The sequence below is a fragment of the Ixodes scapularis genome, unplaced genomic scaffold, assembly GCF_016920785.2.
Source record: "Ixodes scapularis isolate PalLabHiFi unplaced genomic scaffold, ASM1692078v2 PGA_scaffold6__148_contigs__length_123643588, whole genome shotgun sequence".
In the NCBI taxonomy this organism is placed as follows: Eukaryota; Metazoa; Arthropoda; class Arachnida; order Ixodida; family Ixodidae; genus Ixodes; species Ixodes scapularis.
Genome location: NW_024609881.1, coordinates 100,523,049 through 100,542,659, shown reverse-complemented (window position 1 = coordinate 100,542,659; position 19,611 = coordinate 100,523,049). Strand labels below are relative to the sequence as shown.

The window sequence follows — 19,611 nt, the reverse complement described above, 5'->3', positions numbered from 1 at the left end:
AAGGATTTTTTTTTTTTATCTCGAATCGTTGATTTGCAGCAAAATCTAGTGATCTCTAAACAATGGTGAAATTCGCTGACTGGAAAAAATAGCTCTGGAAACTTAAATGTAACAAAGATATAAGTGCAGCTCTTCATTTGTATTGCGTATTTGACCTTTTTCTTGACTTTTCAAAGTCGTAGAAGTGACGTATGAAGTAACCTTTCGCTTACATTCGTATTTACTTTTTCAGCTACCAATATAAAGAGAACGGTAGAGAGTTTAAGTTTTAAGGACGAGGAAACCCCACCTAAGGGCGCCATTATGAGGACAACAGTGCACATCTTCATGTTTTCTGTGGTTATGATGTTGGGCCTTTCTGAAGGTAAAGTATCACGTTACTTGCATAGGTTTCTTGACTCAGAATATAGCGCGAAATTGAAATGTTTGTAAGACTGCAGTAACTTATATTCCGCTGTTACATAAGGTATGATAGAATACATATCCTAACACGTACCTTCTAAGCGGCAAGCGAACAATATATTTTATTGCAATCCCAGCGCACACAGAGAACATTACAAGACACTTTGTTAGAAATATCAATTCATACCTTTGTCTGTCGGTTGTAGGTATCAAAAGCTTCAGATTAACCAAGTGCCTCTTTTGTGGGCTGGCAACTCACATACTAAATGAAGATGTGACTTCGGTTATATGAATTAAATGCATTGTCTAACATTAAAAAAAATTGTATTAAGCGATTGCGAGTGCGTGTTAGTGGCTTATCTGCATGGTTCATTTAACGTTATGCAATTTTGTTTCTTGAGTCCCTAATATTCAATACTAAAGGTGACCCAAAAGCAGCATTTTAGGTTACTTGACCTAACGACTTAAATGAATCTCGGCCCAATTAACTCTGTTTCTCCCACTACAGATGCCCCGAAAACACTTCAAAGAGGAGGCTCTCGCTACAGAACTCCCAGACCGGTAAACAACGTTAAAACATTTCTCTTAATGTAATTTCGATTTTAATAACGTGAACTTCAACAAAAAATGCTAAACTAAATAGGCCAAAAACATTCCATAATATGTGTCAAGCTGCGTGAATATCTGGAAGAAGGGTCGCATGTTAATTATAAAACGGGTCCTAAAGGCTTTTGTCATTCATTTGTATGTGTGGGTTCCCATTGACCCTAATATTAACGCTGTATAAACCAGATCAATGATAAATGATTCAAATAGATCTGTTCACTTAATTCTTACGAACTATCACCGCAGTGCAAGCGGAACATCCATGAAAACGCTTTTAAACCTACCTAACCTTTCTTCACGTCGTGAGTTATCCCGTCTTTGCCTGTTTCATGAAATTTATCATCACAATTCTTCCTTGCATCAAAAATTACTAACTCCTCCCTCATATGTCTCGCCACGCGTCGATCACCAACACAAAATCGGTCTAGCTGTTTGTAAAACCACTACTTTTTATATCTCATTCATCCCCAAAACAACATTTACGTGGAACCACCTTCCATCGTCAGTTGTGTCTGTAACAGATGCCATTATAACCGATGTTTAACCAATTTTCTAAGTTAAAATTTCTTATGTTCGTGTTTCTATTCTTAAGTTGTCATATTGTTTTTTAGTGATTTTCCTTTTGCAACCACTCCCCTCTGTAATGCCCTCGGGCCCTGAGGGTACAATAAATAAATAAATAAATAAATAAATAAATAAATAAATAAATAAATAAACAAATCAGAAATCTCGACTGGTCAAGGATGGTCCGCACCCGAATAAGCGGCAACAACGATCACTTAAACACGACAAATTGAGGATTATTTGCGCATCTTGAAACATCTTGAAGTTTACGGGGAAAAACTATTTACCAACCTTGTGGGTCTGTTACAAAGTGAGGCGAAAAATCATGTATGTAAATTAGAACAAACTTGAAAACATTAAGTGCTGGAATTTATGGAGCGAATATGTGACGAACAACCAACGAACTTCGTGCGGCAGCACGTTCGCTTTACGCACCGATGAACCACTTCTGTTCTAAAGCGACGCACAGAACGAACGCCGGTGGTCAATATTTGTAGTTTGAAGCTTCTTGTATATGCGTTTCATAAAATGCAGTTTATGCGTGGTATATACGGCAAGTGTTCCAAATTGAGTCTTTGACGCATCGGAACGTTAAGAGGAGGACGCCAATTAGAGGGCAGCATTGGGAACGCGCACGCAGAGCCGTTTTGGGGAGAGTTTGGCCATATACATGGGTTTGAATAGGCGAGAATCTCGCGCCCAGCCACAGGTCTTGAAACAAGCCCTAGCGGTGGTCGTGAGCTCTAAATATCTGACATGATTATTTAAGCCGTTCTAGCGCCACTGGAGTGAAAGGTATAACTCTTAGTGACTGAAAACTCGGCGCATGTGAGATTTTCGTCACGGCCATATTCGATGACAGAATGAACGAACGTGCACTCCAAACGAGGGCCGACTTGCTAGAAACAGCGTCTCAGCTGAGACAGGGAAAGAAAGCACTGCCAAAGCCAGAGCACGAGCCGGGCGGGACTCCGCCTCTGAAGACGCTCGCGCGCCCCACTCTTTGCACTGTTTTCTTTCAGCCAGTCTCTGAGACGCTGTTCTAGCAAGCCGGCCCAGAGCAAACTGTCATCGACTCTCTATCTAAAAAAACATCAGCAGTGCAGCCAAGGGCAGAGGCACGAGCGCGTGGCTTTGGAAAGTGCCTCCTATGCACGAGTTCTTGTACAAACAAAAGCATTTCGTTGTGCTAGGCTCACGGGCTTCTGCCTTTGTCTTTACTGCTTTAAATGTCTTTGCAATATTGTGATGTTGCGCTCTCCTGATTGGTCGACGCTGTGTCGTACCTTTAGTTTGCGCTCTAACCGCGGGGGAAGCTTTCGGTGCTGGTGGCGGCCTTTGCTCCGCCAATTGTCCGAACTCTCCTAATATACGGCTCTGCGCGCACGTAACGCGAGGTGACAAGGAAGCCAAGCTCGCGCCGTCATTGGTTGAGGCCAGGGGTAAACAAAAGCATGCGCGCGCGTTTGGAGGGTAACAAACACACGAGGTACGCAAAGAGCAGATGAATTTTCACGCCGAAAAAGCTTAAGTGGAAGCTAGTTTTTAGAGCGCAGCTGTTAGGGGCCCGTTTCCGGCTTGAGCGGCGTCGGCGTCGGCGTCGGCGTCGGCGCCGGCGTCGCCATGGGCGTAACCGCGCGGTGCATTATGGGACATTTCTCATGATGACGTTACACGTGACGTCACGTGTGACGTAACGAGGATCACCATTGACGTTACTAGTGACGTCACCGCGCGTTGCATTTTGGGTAAATTTCTCCGCTAAATATAGCGGAAAATTGTCACCGCTAAGACTAGCGGGATAATTTTCCCACTAAATTTAGCGAAAACAATTTTGCACTAAATTTAGCAAAAACAAATCCCCGCAAAATTTAGCAGTAGAATTCCCCGGTAAGTTTAGCGGAAAATTTTCCCCGCTAAAATATTTAGCGGGAAAATTTTTTCGCTAAATTTAGCGGAAAAAATTCCTTACTATGTTTAGCCGAAAAGTTTTCTAGCTAAATTTAGCGAAAAAAATTTCCCGCTATATTTAGCGGAAAAATTTCCTTTCGAAATTTATCGGAAAAAGTTCCCCTCTAAATTCAGCGGCAAATTTAGCGAAAATTTCCCGCTAAATCGGTGGCGAGCAGGAGAGGAGGAGGGGAGGGTACGGTTGAGGAGGAGGGGCATACCTTCCTCTCCGTATCTTTCCCTCCTCCTCCTCAAGAGCTACGCTCTAATTTGGCGTTAGAGGGGATTGTAAACGTCTCTAATTTTTTTTTTAGTATGTCAGTCTGGGCCCAATGGCGCGTAGAACTCTTATCTCTAACATGGGGTGGCAACTGGCAGTAAACTTTTCCCAGTAGGACAAGGTGCATACTGGGTGTTTTTGGAAAGGGGGGCCAAATTGTTCCTGCGTAAAGTATGCATCGCACATAGAGAAAAAAAAATTAGATGTCGTTTGAATCTTTATCAAAGGGTCCATTTATGAAAATTGATAATGTTCGGTATCTTTAGATTATTACTTCCTTCGGAGTAATTAACTTGTGATCTAGTGAACTTATAGGAATCGTCTCAGAAAGATGCTGAGAAACCTCGAAAACCACTAAATCACCTTACTTTATAAATATACGAAGCACCTGCAGCATTTTACTGCATTCCCAAAAGACGGGCAAGTTGGCGCGTTTCTGAGTTTTTGATTTCTATCGAGCGGAATCTGAGCTTGAGCGCCCCTCCCTCATGGCCGAAGCATGCAGCTACCTCGTCGCCTTCTGGTAGGAGGGAGGGAAACGTGGCACACAAAAAAATTCTTTGCGTGCTTTTTATAATTTCGAAGTTCATTTAGTGGTTCCCGATTATTCCGAGCAAGTTCCTACTTAAAATTATACATATATATTCACTAAGTAAAGAAATAATTATTTGAAAATATTGAATGAACCAATTATACCGAACATTATTCAGTTTTCCAAATGACCCTTTCGCTAAAAATAACAAAAACAGCTTCCTTTTTTTCGTTTTTGTGCTGCGTATTTTTCAAAGTAGAGATTTGACTCACTTCCCACCTCCCCCCCCCCCCTAAAAAAAATAAAGAAGAAAAAACACCCTTTATTGTCATGTACATCTTTCTGTGGCATTTTCCAGAAAATATCAGCGCGGGCACAACTTTAACGCCGAAGCACTCCTACTGTGGTGGTTAGAAGGGGAAGTGTGACGGACGCCGTATGCGCGCAATGACAAAGAGGGTCAAGAGGCGTGCTGAAAATTTTGAGAGTGCCTAGATTGAAGAGACGGTTCATCTCGAACCATGATAAGCGTTTGCCATTTAATGGCGTACACCTCCTGCGGCGATCAATCGCAAGTGCGCATGCGCTGCGTTTTCGCGTGGTGAGGAGGAAAGCAGAAAGAAAAGCGAAGAAGTTTGCTGATGATCAACGTATTTGTCACCTCCTCGCAGCTCATATTGCAAACGCGGCCCATAAAGCACGTGACCCTGATCGAGCAGTTGGAGACTCTCTGCAATACAGGTTCTCTAAACAAATTGGGGACCGCTTACTTGCCTCCTGGCAGCAGTGCCCCTAGCGGTCTCCAAAATTCTCATCAACAAATTTTCATCGCGGAATTCAGGCGTACGTCAGTAAGGGAAGCGCGCGCAAATCATTATGCTGCGGAAGAAAATACAGTCAAGGATGACGCCCCATGTGCGCCATGTCAGAGAAGGGCGAAAACTTGCGGTGAAAATCTTCGCCACCGCGAGGGGCGTTGCAGTCTGCAGGAGAGTCGTTTTCATCGCAACTTTGTGCATCCATTTGCTTCGGCCCTTCACGTTTCCCCTTCCAGCCACCATGCTCTTATCGTAACGTTAGGGGTAGGGACAATGACGTCAGTAGGATCAGCGGCTCCCGGGGCGGTGGCCAGCGGCGACACGCCCCCCTCGTGGGCCGTCGCGACACACCGCGGAGCGCTACACCCGGGGCGGTCCGGCCCCCCTTCTCCCCCCGCACCCCCCTTGTGACGCCAATGGGAAGGGGATCGGGTCGGATTGGGAGCCTCGAAATAGCGCTTACGTGGAGTGATTCTACGTAAATATACCGTTGTAAAAACAGGTTTTTATTGACACAGCCACAGTTTAGTAACTGCAAGTTTACTCGTGCAACTTATCAGGGCGCACAATTATTGAGGTGCACAGTGAGAACGATGTTTGTGAATAAACCACCTCATGAGGATTCGCGTTTTTTATCCAATCCACCCTATGCGGAGTAAATTTCGCAGAGGCAGATGAATGTTTTATAAGAACTAATGTCCATAAAATAGCAAAAACGTAGCGGCTCAGTGCAGACTGGAAAAAAGTTCAAACTAACAATTTAATGCATATAGTAGCACCAAAGTACCACCGAAAGCATTGGCAATAAAAATGAAATACATTTTCAATAAGCTTGCCTCACGTTTCAACTAAAATAACATAAAAGTCACTCAACTTCATTATCTCCATCTGCTTGTCATGGGCCCGCACACAACATGGATGAACGTTCAGGTGCGGAGAAGGGGGGGAAGGCCGGGCAGGGGAGGGGGGGGGAGGAGGAGGAACAGAGCCGTTCTGATTGGAAAGCGCATGGAGATAGAATCCATTAACTGTTTTAGCTTAGATTGACTGTAAATATATATATATATATATATATATATATATAGGAACGAATATGTGCAGATGAATGAACCGTACTTAATACAATGAATTAAAGAATCCAAGTTTTCAGGAACCCGCCGAAAGCCAATTTTTGTCTTTCGGCGGGTTCCTGAAAACTTGGATTCTTTAATTCATTGGATTAAGTACGGTTCATTCATCTGCACATATTCGTTCATATCCTCCTCGGAGACCACGTACGATGACGTGAAGTGCCCGTGTTGTATATATATATATATTTATATGTATATATATATATATATATATTTATATATATATATATATATATATATATATATATATATATATATATATATTATTGTACTAGAACAGTCGCAAGGCGACCAAAATATTAAAATATCTGGTGTATTCAATTTACAGAATAACCCAAATCACCGTTTTCATCAGTTGTGCCGCAAAGCGCAGAATCAGTACAGAGTCAAACATCACGCTCCACCTTTGAAGACCAACTCAACGGTAACGTGTCCACATCTTACAAGATGAGTTCATCGGTCGTTTTCAAGTTTTAGTATTCTTTTAGGATTAGCTTAAAAAAATTATGTAGATACCCATGTAAGGAACGAAATCACTAATAAACTGAGCTTGGGTGTGTGCACGAAGATTCGGCGAGAATAAATCGCACACAAATTAATACTAATTTCCATTTCCGCCGTGCCTACTTGTGATGCTGCATTTACACTGCGTTACCGACTGAACAGTCCCCATCAGCTGTTAAGTAGAAGTAGCCACTTGGCCCATCTACGACGCAAAAAAGTGTGTACCTATACCTTTTAGGTGCAGGAAATTATCGCATATAAAAATTTTTAAATTTGCTGACTGGCTGAAGACGTAAATTTCAAATATGACGGACTTAGGTATATACAACTACGAGAGTTAACTTCGTGAAAAAAAAACATTAGTCCTATAAGATTTTTTTCACTGCGTGTTCCTCTGCCGGTGGCGACCGCAGAAAAGATTCAATATTGATTTATCTAGGGTTGCGACGCAATCGCTTTTATCTCTCAATGGCGTTAAGGCCCATACGCACATTCGCGTTTAAGCGCGGTGCGTTCCGTAGCGGCAAGCGGACGCGTTGCGTTGCGAAGAGCACTTGCGCCAAACGTGTGCGCACAGTTGTGTTGACTCACACTCAACAGCAGTCAAGAGCCAATAAGAACGTGCTATCGTCGCTAGCGGCTTACCAATAGTAAGCGAAATCTAAGGCAACATGGCGGCGCACAGCGACAGCGTCAAAGTGTTCGATCTTGGGACAACCCCGCCGGCTTCCCCGACGTTTTGTCAAGCTTGAACTAAGGAGCCTTCATGGTGCGCTTTGAAGCGCACATGAAGGCACCCTAGCTTGAACCATCGTAGCCTTGGAAGATACACTTCCCACCGCTCCCCAAAACGAAAAAGCAAGTTCTGCGGGCGGAGAGCCGGATACGTCTCGCCGAGTCGGCCGTGTGGGGCGAGAGAGAGAGAGAGCGAGCAAACACGTCACCCTCGTCTCCTCTCTCGGCTTCTGATTGGTCGATCGCACCGCAACGCTTCGGAAAGTGGAACGAGTCTCTACTCGCTTGCATCGCGCTACGGAGCGTTGCGGGTAGGCGCGCGTCGCACCGCAAGCGACCACTCCTGGGCGCAAGGACGCCGCAACGCACTCAAACGCGTTCAAACGCGAATGTGCGTATGGGCTTTTAGAACAGCGGAGGTATATATGTGGCTTACCCTCTAATTCAAAATTATCCTACGGGCGATGCGTTCCTGACCTTTCCTTTATCAAGGTTGCTTTCTTCGCTGCATGATGAATATTTTATTAACTTCTTTTGTCTCGTCAATCTGCCCTCACAGGCTAACGTAGTGAGGACATTTGTGATACTTGTCTTAGAAGTTGTGTGCACCACTGTTTCGTGGCCGCAAGAATCACACCGAGTGCAGAGCTTGGGCTATTTGGATACTGGTTTATAAGAAATGCATAGAAAAAAGCTGGCAAATTGTGTTGCACGTGAAACGTCTGGCGTCTACGCTCTCGGTGGTCTTCATAGGTTAGTTTAGCGACTGGCTCAACCTGTGGCATTTACGTTCTATAGCAATTACTGGAATGGATATACCGGCGTATAACCAGGGTTCTAAAAACTTGTGAAAGGATGTAAAGTTGCTATCTGCCAGGACGCAACGATGATGTCCCGCAGGGATTTGCCGCCAAATATAACCTTAGCTCACGGTGTTATGTCAGTACATGCTGCAGTGACACTCCCTTAACGGTAAAAATGGTCTAGGTTCGACTCCCACCTGGCGCAAATGCTTTTTTTACTGCGGTGGCCCGCCCCCCCCCCCCCCCCCCCACACACACACGAACACACACTCTAAACCAATCAGTGTGGAGCCTCGCGGCCACGTTTTTACCCAGACTTTACATTTATCCAGGCTTCACGAAATGCTGACCAGAAAGCCAAAAAACGTTTCACGTTAACACAGAAATAAAAAAAAAAAAAATACTAATTTGGATGATGTGTTCCTCATGTACTCTAATAATTACGTTTTTTCTTAGATACTCTTCGCTCACACCCATCTTCAGTTTAAAAATAAATTGGTAACACGTGCACAAGGCTTTTGGCACATGTAGAACAAACTTTTAGAACAAAAGCATAGACTCTAGAAAATTAGAGCCGAGAGTCACGAAGAACAATGTGACCAGCGCGACTTTTTTTCTTGTGTGTGCTGTGGGTGACGAATTGAAACTAGAGATCTCCGCGCGTAACAAAATACATGACACTATTGAATTATCACCAATAATCTTTGTCTCGTTTGCGCTCCGCTAATCTAGTTGTACATACTGGCTCGTGGATGGGCCAAGAGACTTGCAATACAGGACGATACAAAAAACGTTACGCACCGACCGGGCAAAGGCCTCGGAGAGAATATCTATTGGACGACTCTCAGTACACCGCCGTATGAAAAGTATGGTAAGTTCGAGGAATTCAAAAAATTATATGCCTACGTTCATAAAAAAAATAATAATAAAAAACGATTTTTAGCGTGTTGCTTATATATACAGTTTATAACTTCTCTCTTACTGAGTGTTGTCACCATGAAATGCGACTAGAATTTCCTGTTGTTATTGACTGTTAGAGCTAAGGCGCAGTAATCCCAGAATTGGGTTATGATTTCGTTCGTATTCTTTTATTGTACAATAAAAAAATGAAAGCCGTTTACAAGTCTCTGTAGCACCGAATTAGAGCGCAGCTCTTGAGGAGTAGGGAAGGGTACTGAGGAGGGGGGGGGGGGGGGGGTCACGTGACCTCTGGGGGGGGGGGGGTCACGTGACCTCGTGAAGGGGCTGTCACGTGACCTCCCCCCCCCCCCCCCCCTTTTCCCGAGGTCACCGAAGGTACCCAGGTCCTCCCGAGGTCCTCCCGAAGGAACCCGAGGTCCTCCTGAGGTACTCCCGAAGGAACCCAAGGGCATTCCGAGGTCCTCCCGAAGGAACCCAAGGACATCCCGAGGTCCTCCCGAAGAAGCCCGAGGTCCTCCCGAGGTCCTGGGGGGGGGAGGGGGGGGGGGGGGAGTGTCGCGGTAACGCCGACGCTGACGCCGCTCAAGCCAGAAAAATGGGCTTAAGAGCTGCGCTCTAAAGCTCTGCGCGCATTTATATATGAAGTACTACGTAAAAGTGTATTGTTTGTAGTTTTCAGTGATGCCCAGCAACACTCTAACTTGAAATAATAAAGCTTTTTTTATTTTAATGAAATGGTTCATTATCATTAAACAACGGAAAACATGGTTGTCCCAAACTCAGACCCGCGGATTTCTGCAGTGCATATGTTTTACCCTATGTAATTATATTTTCACACGTGCTGTTGTACATGGGCGTTTGTACCACTGTAAAGTCTAAAAGACAAAAGTTTTCAACATTGAACAGCAGAGTACTAAATTTAGAGTAAAATTGCTACAATTAACAGCTGATTATTTTGTAAGAAATTTAAGAAAATGCTGCCAGTTGGTCGATAGAGGCCCATTCACACACTCGCGTTTGTTTACAGCCGAGGTAATTTGATCTCTGACTCCGAGAGAACACACTGGCACGCTGGCGCCATCTATGAGGTGACCCTGGAACCGCGTTCACTAGAGCGAAGATTTTTACGGTATTTGCGAAGTCAAACTTACGTAGTATATGTGAGAAATGATAGCTTATAACATTCACAAAAGTGTTTCAAGCCAAAGGAGAAAGAATGATGCAAGAGGAAATAAAAAATATACAGACCGCTAAGTGTTCCTTGGCTACACGACAGGAAGTGCAGGTGTGTGGTGTCGTCGCTAGATATTTAAATAGCTTTCAAGGCACGCATTTTTAAAAAGTTGCAGGTGTGTGAACGAGCCTTGACAGCCGTCCCGACAACCAAGTCTTAAGCACAGCTCTTTGAAATTAATGCATATAAAAGTCGCCTTATAAACACGTCCACACCACAGGATCAGAACACCTCCTCGCCCGCGTAGTATACCATAACCTCCAACAATAGGAATAAAGTGACCATATTGACCTCTGTCTATTTATTTATTAATCCTCTACTCCCCGATTACTATGAACAAACATTTCGCGTTTTAAACACGCATTTCTGTTGAGTTTTTATTTTCTAATTCTTAGTAGTTCTGTGTTTAATCTATGTAATGTTTTATACCCTAGTTACACTAGCCCTCTCAACTGTAGTTAAGCTGACGATCATCGACACGTCCAAACTGTCATTGAGCTCAATTAAGTTGTCCGGTGTTACACGGTACATAGGACTACGAACTCCAGTTGAGAGGAGCCTCAAGGGACACAGTTGCAACCGAACGAAACTAAAACTGATGTTATATTATATTTTTGTTTAATTAACGATGAAACTGAATTATATGCACACAGTTTGTTCATGAAAAACGCCTAAAACAAAATAAAAAAAACTTATTTTTGGGGAGTAAAAAAACGATAATGATAACGTTTTAACCGCATTCAAGCAAGAGAGACACATGGAAATTCTTATCGGCACCGACATTACAAAGGCCACCCTCGCCGAGCTTTAATAATTAATAATCAATCAATCAATCAATCAATGTTTATTATACAGTGCCCACGAACAACCCTGAGGTCTTGGTGCTGGTACACTGGTGGATAAAAGAAATACATTATACACATCTACGCAGAAAATAAGATACATTTTTAAGCATAATACTAGCCAGTGCACGAGTAATTAGTAGAATTAAATAGAAACGAGGCAGTAACAGCAGACACGGAACACAATACCGTAGGATATCAAGTGCACCACCAGAGAGCACGCCTCGCAGATGACGAAATTCAGACATAACAATGCCATTCAGCAATGCTCATCCTGCACGGGCAAGTTTTTAATAGAAAGAAGAAATTTCCTGTGGCAAGGGTGGAAAATATCAAGTTTTTCCGAGTAATGATTCAAACGCTGTGCCATTCTCACAATTGGGTTTACCGGATTAAACGTTCTAGAAACATAAAAAGATGACAGAAGACGGGTAGGCACACCTCGGACCCTAAGGCACAGTTCAGATAACAGGCTCGGTGAATTGATGAGTCCATGCTGCGTTTTACACAAAAATAGTAAGTCCGCGTTCTCCCGACGCCGGTGCAAACTAAGCAAACCAACACGCTCTAACGCAGACTCATATGTTAAGCAGTGAACATTCTCCTTTATGTAGCGATGTTTAAATATCGAAACAAACGTTTTTTGCACACGTTCGATCTCCAAGGAGTGACTTTTAGAAATTCCATTCCAAACAACTCAGGCATATTCTAACTGCGACCTGGATAGCGAACAGTATAACGTGATAAAGCCGTCCCGTCGGGTTTTCGGACTCCCTGGTTAACCGAGAGGCGACACCCAACATTCGCAATGACGAGTTAACCAGCCTACCAACGTGATCAGAGAAACCCAACCCAGAATCAACCATGGCACCGAGATCTTTTATTACACTTACTCGAGACAAAGTCTCTGCTTGAATATTATATGCAAAAGGGATATTGTGAGTTTTCCGAGAGAGCGTCATGACCTTGGTTTTGGACGGGTTCAAGAGTAGGTCGTTTTCGGAGCACCATCGGTAGAAAGAATATGCATCTTCCTGGAGCTTAAAACAATCATGTTCAGTAACTATTTCTCGATAAATATTTATATCACCAGCATATTGCAGGAATGAAGAATTTAAAACAGCAAAAGAGACGTCATTTACGAAAATTGTGAACAGAAGGGGTCCTAAAACAGATCCCTGGGGAACGCCAGAGCGAGTCCTGTATTACGAAGAGTTCATGTTGTTGACCCGGACATACGCCTTTCTCTCTGACAGGCAGCTTTTTAACCAGTCATGTACTGAACTACATACTCCATATGAGGAAAGTTTAGATAGAAGAATGTTGTGATTGGCAACGTCAAAAGCCTTACTTAAGTCAAAGTAGACAACGTCTAACTCAACTCTGTTACATATCACACGAGATGCGGCAGACATAAAGCTAACAAGATTAGTAGTTATTTATCTGCCGCTCATAAAGCCATGCTCATTGGAAGTTGCTAAGTTTCGAAATTTGAAAGAGAGGAATTTATGAACGACCATTTCAAAGAGCTTAGAAAATGGAGAAAGAAGAGAAATAGGTCTATAGTTACAAATATCAACTTTTTCCCCCGACTTTAAGACTGGAACAACAGCACCGACTTTCCACGTTTCAGGAAAGGTTCGCAACCTTAACGAGTTGTTCAATATAGAGCACAGTACCGGCGTGAACATGTCGTGATACGTTTCGACAATTGCAGAGGAAATGCCGTCGGGCCCTACTGATAATGTTGCTCTCACTTTCTTAATATAGGATCGTACGCACTCCTCATCGACATTAATGCAACTTAACAAGTAACCAAACCCACCCAAGTGGGGCAGCGCAGCTGCAGAACGCTGCGTACTATCCCTGTAGACGGACCTAAAATGCTCAGCGAATAACTCAGGCACGGACTTCAAATCGCTCTCGTGATTATCCAGGACAATCTTCGACTCGATATGCCTCCCAGCACGTGAATTAAGGTACCTCCAGAATTTCTTCGGATTATTGACAAGATCTGATTCCACTGAGCAACGATGAGCCTGGCGGTCGCGATCTAGGACCGTCTTACATTGCTTTCTGCAGTTCTTGAATTCTACCTCCCGCTTTAAAAGGCCACTTTTCTTAAACTTCCTGTGAAGAAGTCCTTTCTTTTCAGTAGTGTTCTTAGCTCACTGGAAAACCAGTTAGGAAAGCGAGATTTAGTAACTGTCCTTAACGGAATAAAAGTATCCATGGCCCCCCGAACAGCTCGCGTGAAGAGCATGACCTGGTCATTTACATCAGGCGACTCCAAGATCAATGTCCAATCAAAACTGGTGAGGTAACGATGCATCCCATCATGGTCCCCTGCTGACAGATTGTATGAGGTGTGCGGCGGGGAGCCACCAGAATGAGCACGAACTGAGGAATTTTCGAAAGAAAGTACTATATCAAGGGCAGCATGATATGTATCCTGAGGAACTAGTGGGAGTTCACCTCGTGCTACACGCACACTGTCCATATTTGAGAAGCATAAATCTAGAGCATTAAATTGGTGATTCAGAACATTATTGTGTTGTGTGAGATTTAAGAAAGAAGAAAAGTTTAAGAGCTGGGTGCCTTTCTGCCTGCAGTAAAAGTTGTCCGTAAAAACATCAAACTGCGGCCAGTTGACTCCAGGAGCATTAAAATCCCCCAAGATTAAGACTTCTCATACCTGTAAGTCATTCGCTGTATTCTCTAAGCCAACAAGACAACTATGAAATTCATCTGGCGGTGTCTGGGGAGGGAGGTAAAATAAACCGATTAAGACGCGTACTCCCTTTGCAGCCTCAAGCTCGACCCATACCCTCTCGGGAAATTTCTCTAAGTCTACGCGTCTCCTAGAGCGGTAGCGCCTGTCGATTGCGACCAGCACTCCACCTCCCGTTCTGCTCCGGGGTAGAATCACGATCGCGACGGTGCACCTCAAAGCAAGGAGAAAAGTAATCGGAGGAGCCGATGCTAGAACACAACCATGTTTCAGTTAAACAAAGTATCAAGCAATTCTATAAGGTAACATTAGAGAAATATGAATCGGCTTTTTTACGCAGACCGCGAACGTTTTGGTAAAATAAATCAATGTGACTCATCCTTGGTTTATCCAACGATCAAGGGGCGGCGGCGGCGGCTGCCTCGGATGCATGGAGCAGGTCTTCGCAAAGGGCGCCTCGAAAAGCCTTAAAGAGGCAGGATTTGGGCCACACGGTGGGATCAGAAAGCTTTTCGAAGCCTTTTGCAGCCACGGACACATGGAAGGAGGCGTAAGAGTCGTAGCGCGTCTTCAGTTTCCGGCACTCCACTTCCTCAACTCCGACGGAAGAAAGATGAGAACTGATGTGTTAATAATAACAATATTAATATTAAAGGAGTTATTTACGCAGGATGTATCCAGGACGGCACTAGGCAGGTTCTTTGAAGCCAGCAGGGCTTGTAGGACCGAACCTAAGTATAAGTGGTAAATAAGGGAGTCTCGGAAAATAATAAAATAAAGCAGAAAAACACCGCGTGGTTTCTTCAGTTGCAAAAACTACACAAAAATGTCAATAAGAAAGTTATTGTGAAAGTCAAGTAAAAAATATATACAATACAAATATAAGCTATTTTTCTAGTAGAATGGGAAAAATGAGCTATGTCAAAGTTCCAGTCGTATAGCACAAGAACTTGATGATAGAAGGAGTCATACACATGCTACATGCTCACACACGCACATACGCGCACACACAAGTACACAGACATTACTGCGTTACACTGCACAAATTATGTTGACCGATCGAAGAAAGATTCATGTGAGGAAGCAACACCGATAATGACGAAACAAGAAAGTGAGATATTATAAGGCCTCTTCATCGATGGAAAGAGGGCGGAATGCCTTTCTGAGTTTCTTTTTTGAAGTAATCTCTGAAAGGCTTAATGGCAATAGGTTAAAAATTTAAGGGACGTAGTACGAACGCATATTTTTGCCGTAGCGGGTATCACATATTGGAGTGAGCAATCTTGAAGATCACTGAGCTCAGTTGAGCTCAGTGATCATTAGCGGCTTAATGACAGTTGGGGCCGGCGTGTCATCTGTCGTTGGCTTAATGACAGTTAAGAGCGCTACCGTGGCTAGGATATTAGTCGGTTCAGAATTTAAGAACAAAAATATTTGCGTAAACAGTTCTTGCTTTTTGTCTAATATATGCAACTGCAAGGTGTGACTGCGTGTGCAAACTACGAATACGGCGAGCAGCGGGTCAGCCAGTGCGCTTTTCGGGCAGCACGATCAACTATAATAACTGTCCATCTACTGTCTCGGCCATCCTGACCTATGTGAATAGCTGAAACTTTTACATATATTTGTACCTAATATTCAGCCATGCAGCCAAGTTGATGTCTATGGCGGTCCCTAAATTAAGTTAGATATATAACTGGTAAGCGATCTCAAGAAGGCTTTGATTAACTTTTTAAAAGTATTTTTTTTTTCGGGAGCATAAAGTTTTTAAATAATTGATACTAGTTCCCAACAAGGCCATGCCGTGCCCTACATTTTTCATTAGAAAAATTAAAGTCGGCACTAAAGGCGAGAAACGTGAACCATGTACACGAATTAATGTCAAAACTAAGCGGACAAAGAGCGCTAGTGAAGTAAATTGTTCCACCCTTCGCCGGTATCGAAAGCGAAGCCGGCTGCGGCGGCCGCAGGCACCGTTCATTGCCTACTTAGCTTTGCTTCAACTTTCAAACTTTTAAGACTCAAATTAACAATGTCTCACATTTTTTGCAGCACAAATGGCAGTAGATATGTGGTATGAAGAAAATGTGAAATACAATTACCACCAGGGTGGTTACTCAGCTGCCACCTCTCATTTTACACAGTTGGTATGGATATCAAGCACTCAAGTGGGATGTGGCTATAGCGTATCCAGCTCCAAAACCCTTTATGTTGTTTGCAACTACTATCCCCAAGGGAACATCGAAGGAAAATATAAAGAGAACGTCAAACCACCCTCGACGTACCATTAATAAAAAAAAAAATTTTTGCTTCATCACTGTTTGTTTAGTACAATAGTACAGCACTTTTAAGTGAAAGCATTCTTGGCTCATTGTATTACCATTTTTACGACCAGTCGGTCAAATTGTGCTCAGAATGTTTACAAATTAGGCCACAACGCACAGCTATTTTAGTGGCAAGGCGCCACTAAAATAGCCGTAGTCTCTTCACCCGTTTTTATTTGCATTCATTTGGCAACAAAATAATTGGCGCCATCTATCGAGGAGCCATGTCGCACTCCCGGTCAGCGTATATTTCTTATTTTGTTATCCACGTCATTCTTCCACCATAGGAGTGAATCGCGCCTAAGTGTGCTATAACCGATCATCTACTGAAGGTTGTGCGTAGTTCTAATTTCGCAAATACTTCAAAACCCGCCGGCTAGTTCAGAACCAGAAGTGTTTCATGGCTTTTTGCCACGCTGGTGCCACCGTGCTTCAACTCACGCGAGAAAGGGCGAATATGGCCGCGTGCGTGGTCAAGTTGGTAGCGCTCTCGGATCTCGCGCAATACACTCGAATAGGAATCTTGCTAGTATGGTGTTTTCAAGTTTTTTTCTTGACTTGTTGCTTCTTAGGAAAGTTCCAGTGCATTGTCGTGTAATGCCCTTGTTATACCCCTGTTACACGGGCACACTTAACTGCAGTTACGCTAAACCGCAATTAGCGCACAATACTTGCCGACAACATTCTGCGGCGATGCAGCCAGAGCTACGGGCGAACGTGCGCTTGAGCATCTTGAGCACCCATCAAAGCAGTGCAGGCGCTCTCTTCGCTTCTTTTGAAATAGCTGTCCGAGCGTATAGTGCGGCATCTGTGCTGCCACGTAACCGCAGTTAAAGCTGAGTTAACCGCGGTTAAGTGCGCCCGTGTAACAGGGGTATTACACGGGCACCCTTAACCGCAGTTAAGTCACACTTAAAGGCAGTTTCGCTAAGCCAGACTTCTCACACTTTATTTCTGGACAATGTTCTGCGGCTCTGCAGTCAAACTATAGGCGCACGTGCGCTTGTGTGTCTTGGGCATCCAACGAAGCTGTGCACGCGCACTCTTTACTTTTGAAATAACTGTCCAAGAGTGCAGCGCGGTATACTCCGTAAAGCTCCACCTCTAGCGCGAGCTTGCTGGCTTCCGCAATGCTATTGGCTGCGCACGCCTGCTCGTTCACACTTGTGTTAGCAAGGACAGAAAGCTCGCGCAGAAGGCGGAGCTTTTAGACAGCTTAAGAGGGATTCACCTGCGATTAATTTGAAGCCTTTTCCTCATAGATGGCGCATAATGTTTCCGGAACAAACAGGTTGTATGCTCGCAGCTGCCCATGCAGGTCAGGCGCTAGGGGTGAGCTCAGGCCACGGGCTGTTCGCCGCCGATCTCGAGCAAGATCTAGAGTCACTGTATATGTCAGCTACTCTGCCATATACCGTGGCTCAAGCTAGATCTACTTCGGCCTGCGTCCCCGCTGCCGCAAGCGGCCAACGAGTGGCGCGAGAGGGTGCCTGAATGTGCGTCTGTCACAGGGTGAAGACACTCATTGCTGTATTGAAACTGCCTGCGCGTGCCAAATCGGCCCTAAAATTGCGCCAAAACATTGGGCAGAGGTAAGCACTCACTCCGAACGAGACCGAAGCCCGCGCATTCTGAGGACAGAAATGCCCGAGATGCCACCACCTAGGGTGCCTTCATATGCGCTTTGCTTAGGGTGGAGACATCTGGCCATTTTCCCCGAGACGTTTATTTTTCTTTTTTGTTCAGAAGCGCGCGAAACAGCGTGTCTCCGCACGCGTTTGTGGCACTGACTATGCTATGGCGACATTTTGTTGTCGTCGATTTCTTTGTATTTTCGCCATGAGCGCCTGCAGTCGGCATCGGGTACTACAAAGGGTGGCATCACTCTAAAGAGAAGGACATTGAGCTACCCTACCATCACCCTAAGACAGACGTCGCACCTGTGTATGAAGGCTCCCTAACCAGTCAAGACGTAGATTAGGGTGGCTTACATAACGTAAAAAAAGCTTTGATTTTCGACTTCATTCGAAGTCCCAATCACGTTCGAAATTATCGAAAGTACAGAGTGCGGCGGTGCGGCCGTAATAATCAGTGCATTTGGCACGCCTCACAAAATTCGAGTTTCCAATGTACGTATTTGAATTTAAACACGCAAGCGTCGGTTTGCAAAACCAAAAAAAAAAAAAAGTATATATACATGCCTATTTTTTTGGAGATGAAATCAAAGCTAGCGAGAAAAATAATAATAAAAAAGAAAGATAGAACTAGAGCGGCAGTTTTACATTTCCTACGTCCTACATCGGTCTGCTCTCCATCTGCATACTGGTAGGCAAACTCGCTCCCAGGAGGTGGGGAGAACGCAAAAAAGCCCAGAACTCGATAGAAGAGGCTGGCGACGAGCTGATGACCGCAATAAATAACGATTTTAATAAAATATGTAAACGATGAGGCAGTTTCAGTTCACATTTAGAAATATAAAAATGTTTTTTGTATGATAAGCAAAAAATCTAAAGCCGACAAATGTTTGTTTTATTTTGTCATCTATCCGTTCGCGTATCTGCTGGGCACGGAAGATGCGGGGGGAGGACCGAAAATCTTTTATACACATATAAAACCCCCTTGCCCCAAAATGTAGCCATGGCCAAGTGCACGGAGCGTCCACCCCGGCTACGGTAGGTGGTCGGTTTGAAGCCGACCGTCCGGCACCCGCCGGCTTAATGAGTACTAAAGTTCCCTGACACCGGCGCTCGGGTTCCCATCCAAGGGATGACGTTTGGCAGAGGTTCCGGAAATGCCGCTAAGCCTAGCTGCGAACGCTTAACCGCAGCCGCTCGTCGGTTGCGGCGGAATGCCGCCTTTGGTGGCGTTATTCCACTCGTGCAGACTCTTGTCCTTGGGAAACCAGGTAAAAAGTTGAACGCAAAGGCCCTCAGAAGCCGGAGCAAAACACGTGACAAGCTTGCCCCGAAAAAGGACATGTTACATGTTTTTTTTTATTGCGAAAATGAACTTTGTATCGCTGAATGCTCATTCACCACCCAAATGTAGCACTGGAGGTCGTAGCCAGATGCCAGAGTTTCAGCACTAACTCTTATCCTTAAAAAAGTTATAAGTGATTTTTGAAATTTCTATTGCGAATATGGCGGCAGACCGAGCTCACGAATACATGGAGCTCTATGGAGCCAGGTACCGAAGACGGGCGAAAATGGGCCCCATGTTCCCATCAAAAGTGTAG

At 44.3% G+C, this 19,611-nt stretch overlaps 1 protein-coding gene across 1 annotated transcript; it reads left to right on the top strand.

The window, feature by feature from the left end:
• The first annotated feature begins 262 nt into the window (after positions 1-262).
• Positions 263-16,343, top strand: LOC121838549 (Golgi-associated plant pathogenesis-related protein 1-like). Its single transcript, XM_042294863.1, has 5 exons — positions 263-364; positions 911-963; positions 6,611-6,706; positions 9,057-9,195; positions 16,105-16,343. Exons 1-5 carry the CDS (start codon positions 304-306, stop codon positions 16,341-16,343), a joined length of 588 nt encoding a protein of 195 aa, XP_042150797.1. The 5' UTR covers positions 263-303.
• The last annotated feature ends 3,268 nt before the right edge of the window (positions 16,344-19,611 follow it).

Bases quoted from the DNA above. Each gene is read 5' to 3' on its own strand.
- LOC121838549 (XM_042294863.1), top strand. From the start codon at position 304: ATGAGGACAACAGTGCACATCTTCATGTTTTCTGTGGTTATGATGTTG. The intron at 365-910 runs GTAAAGTATCAC...CTCCCACTACAG, and splicing joins GATGTTGGGCCTTTCTGAAG to ATGCCCCGAAAACACTTCAA. The intron at 9,196-16,104 runs GTAAGTTCGAGG...CATTTTTTGCAG, and splicing joins ACCGCCGTATGAAAAGTATG to CACAAATGGCAGTAGATATG.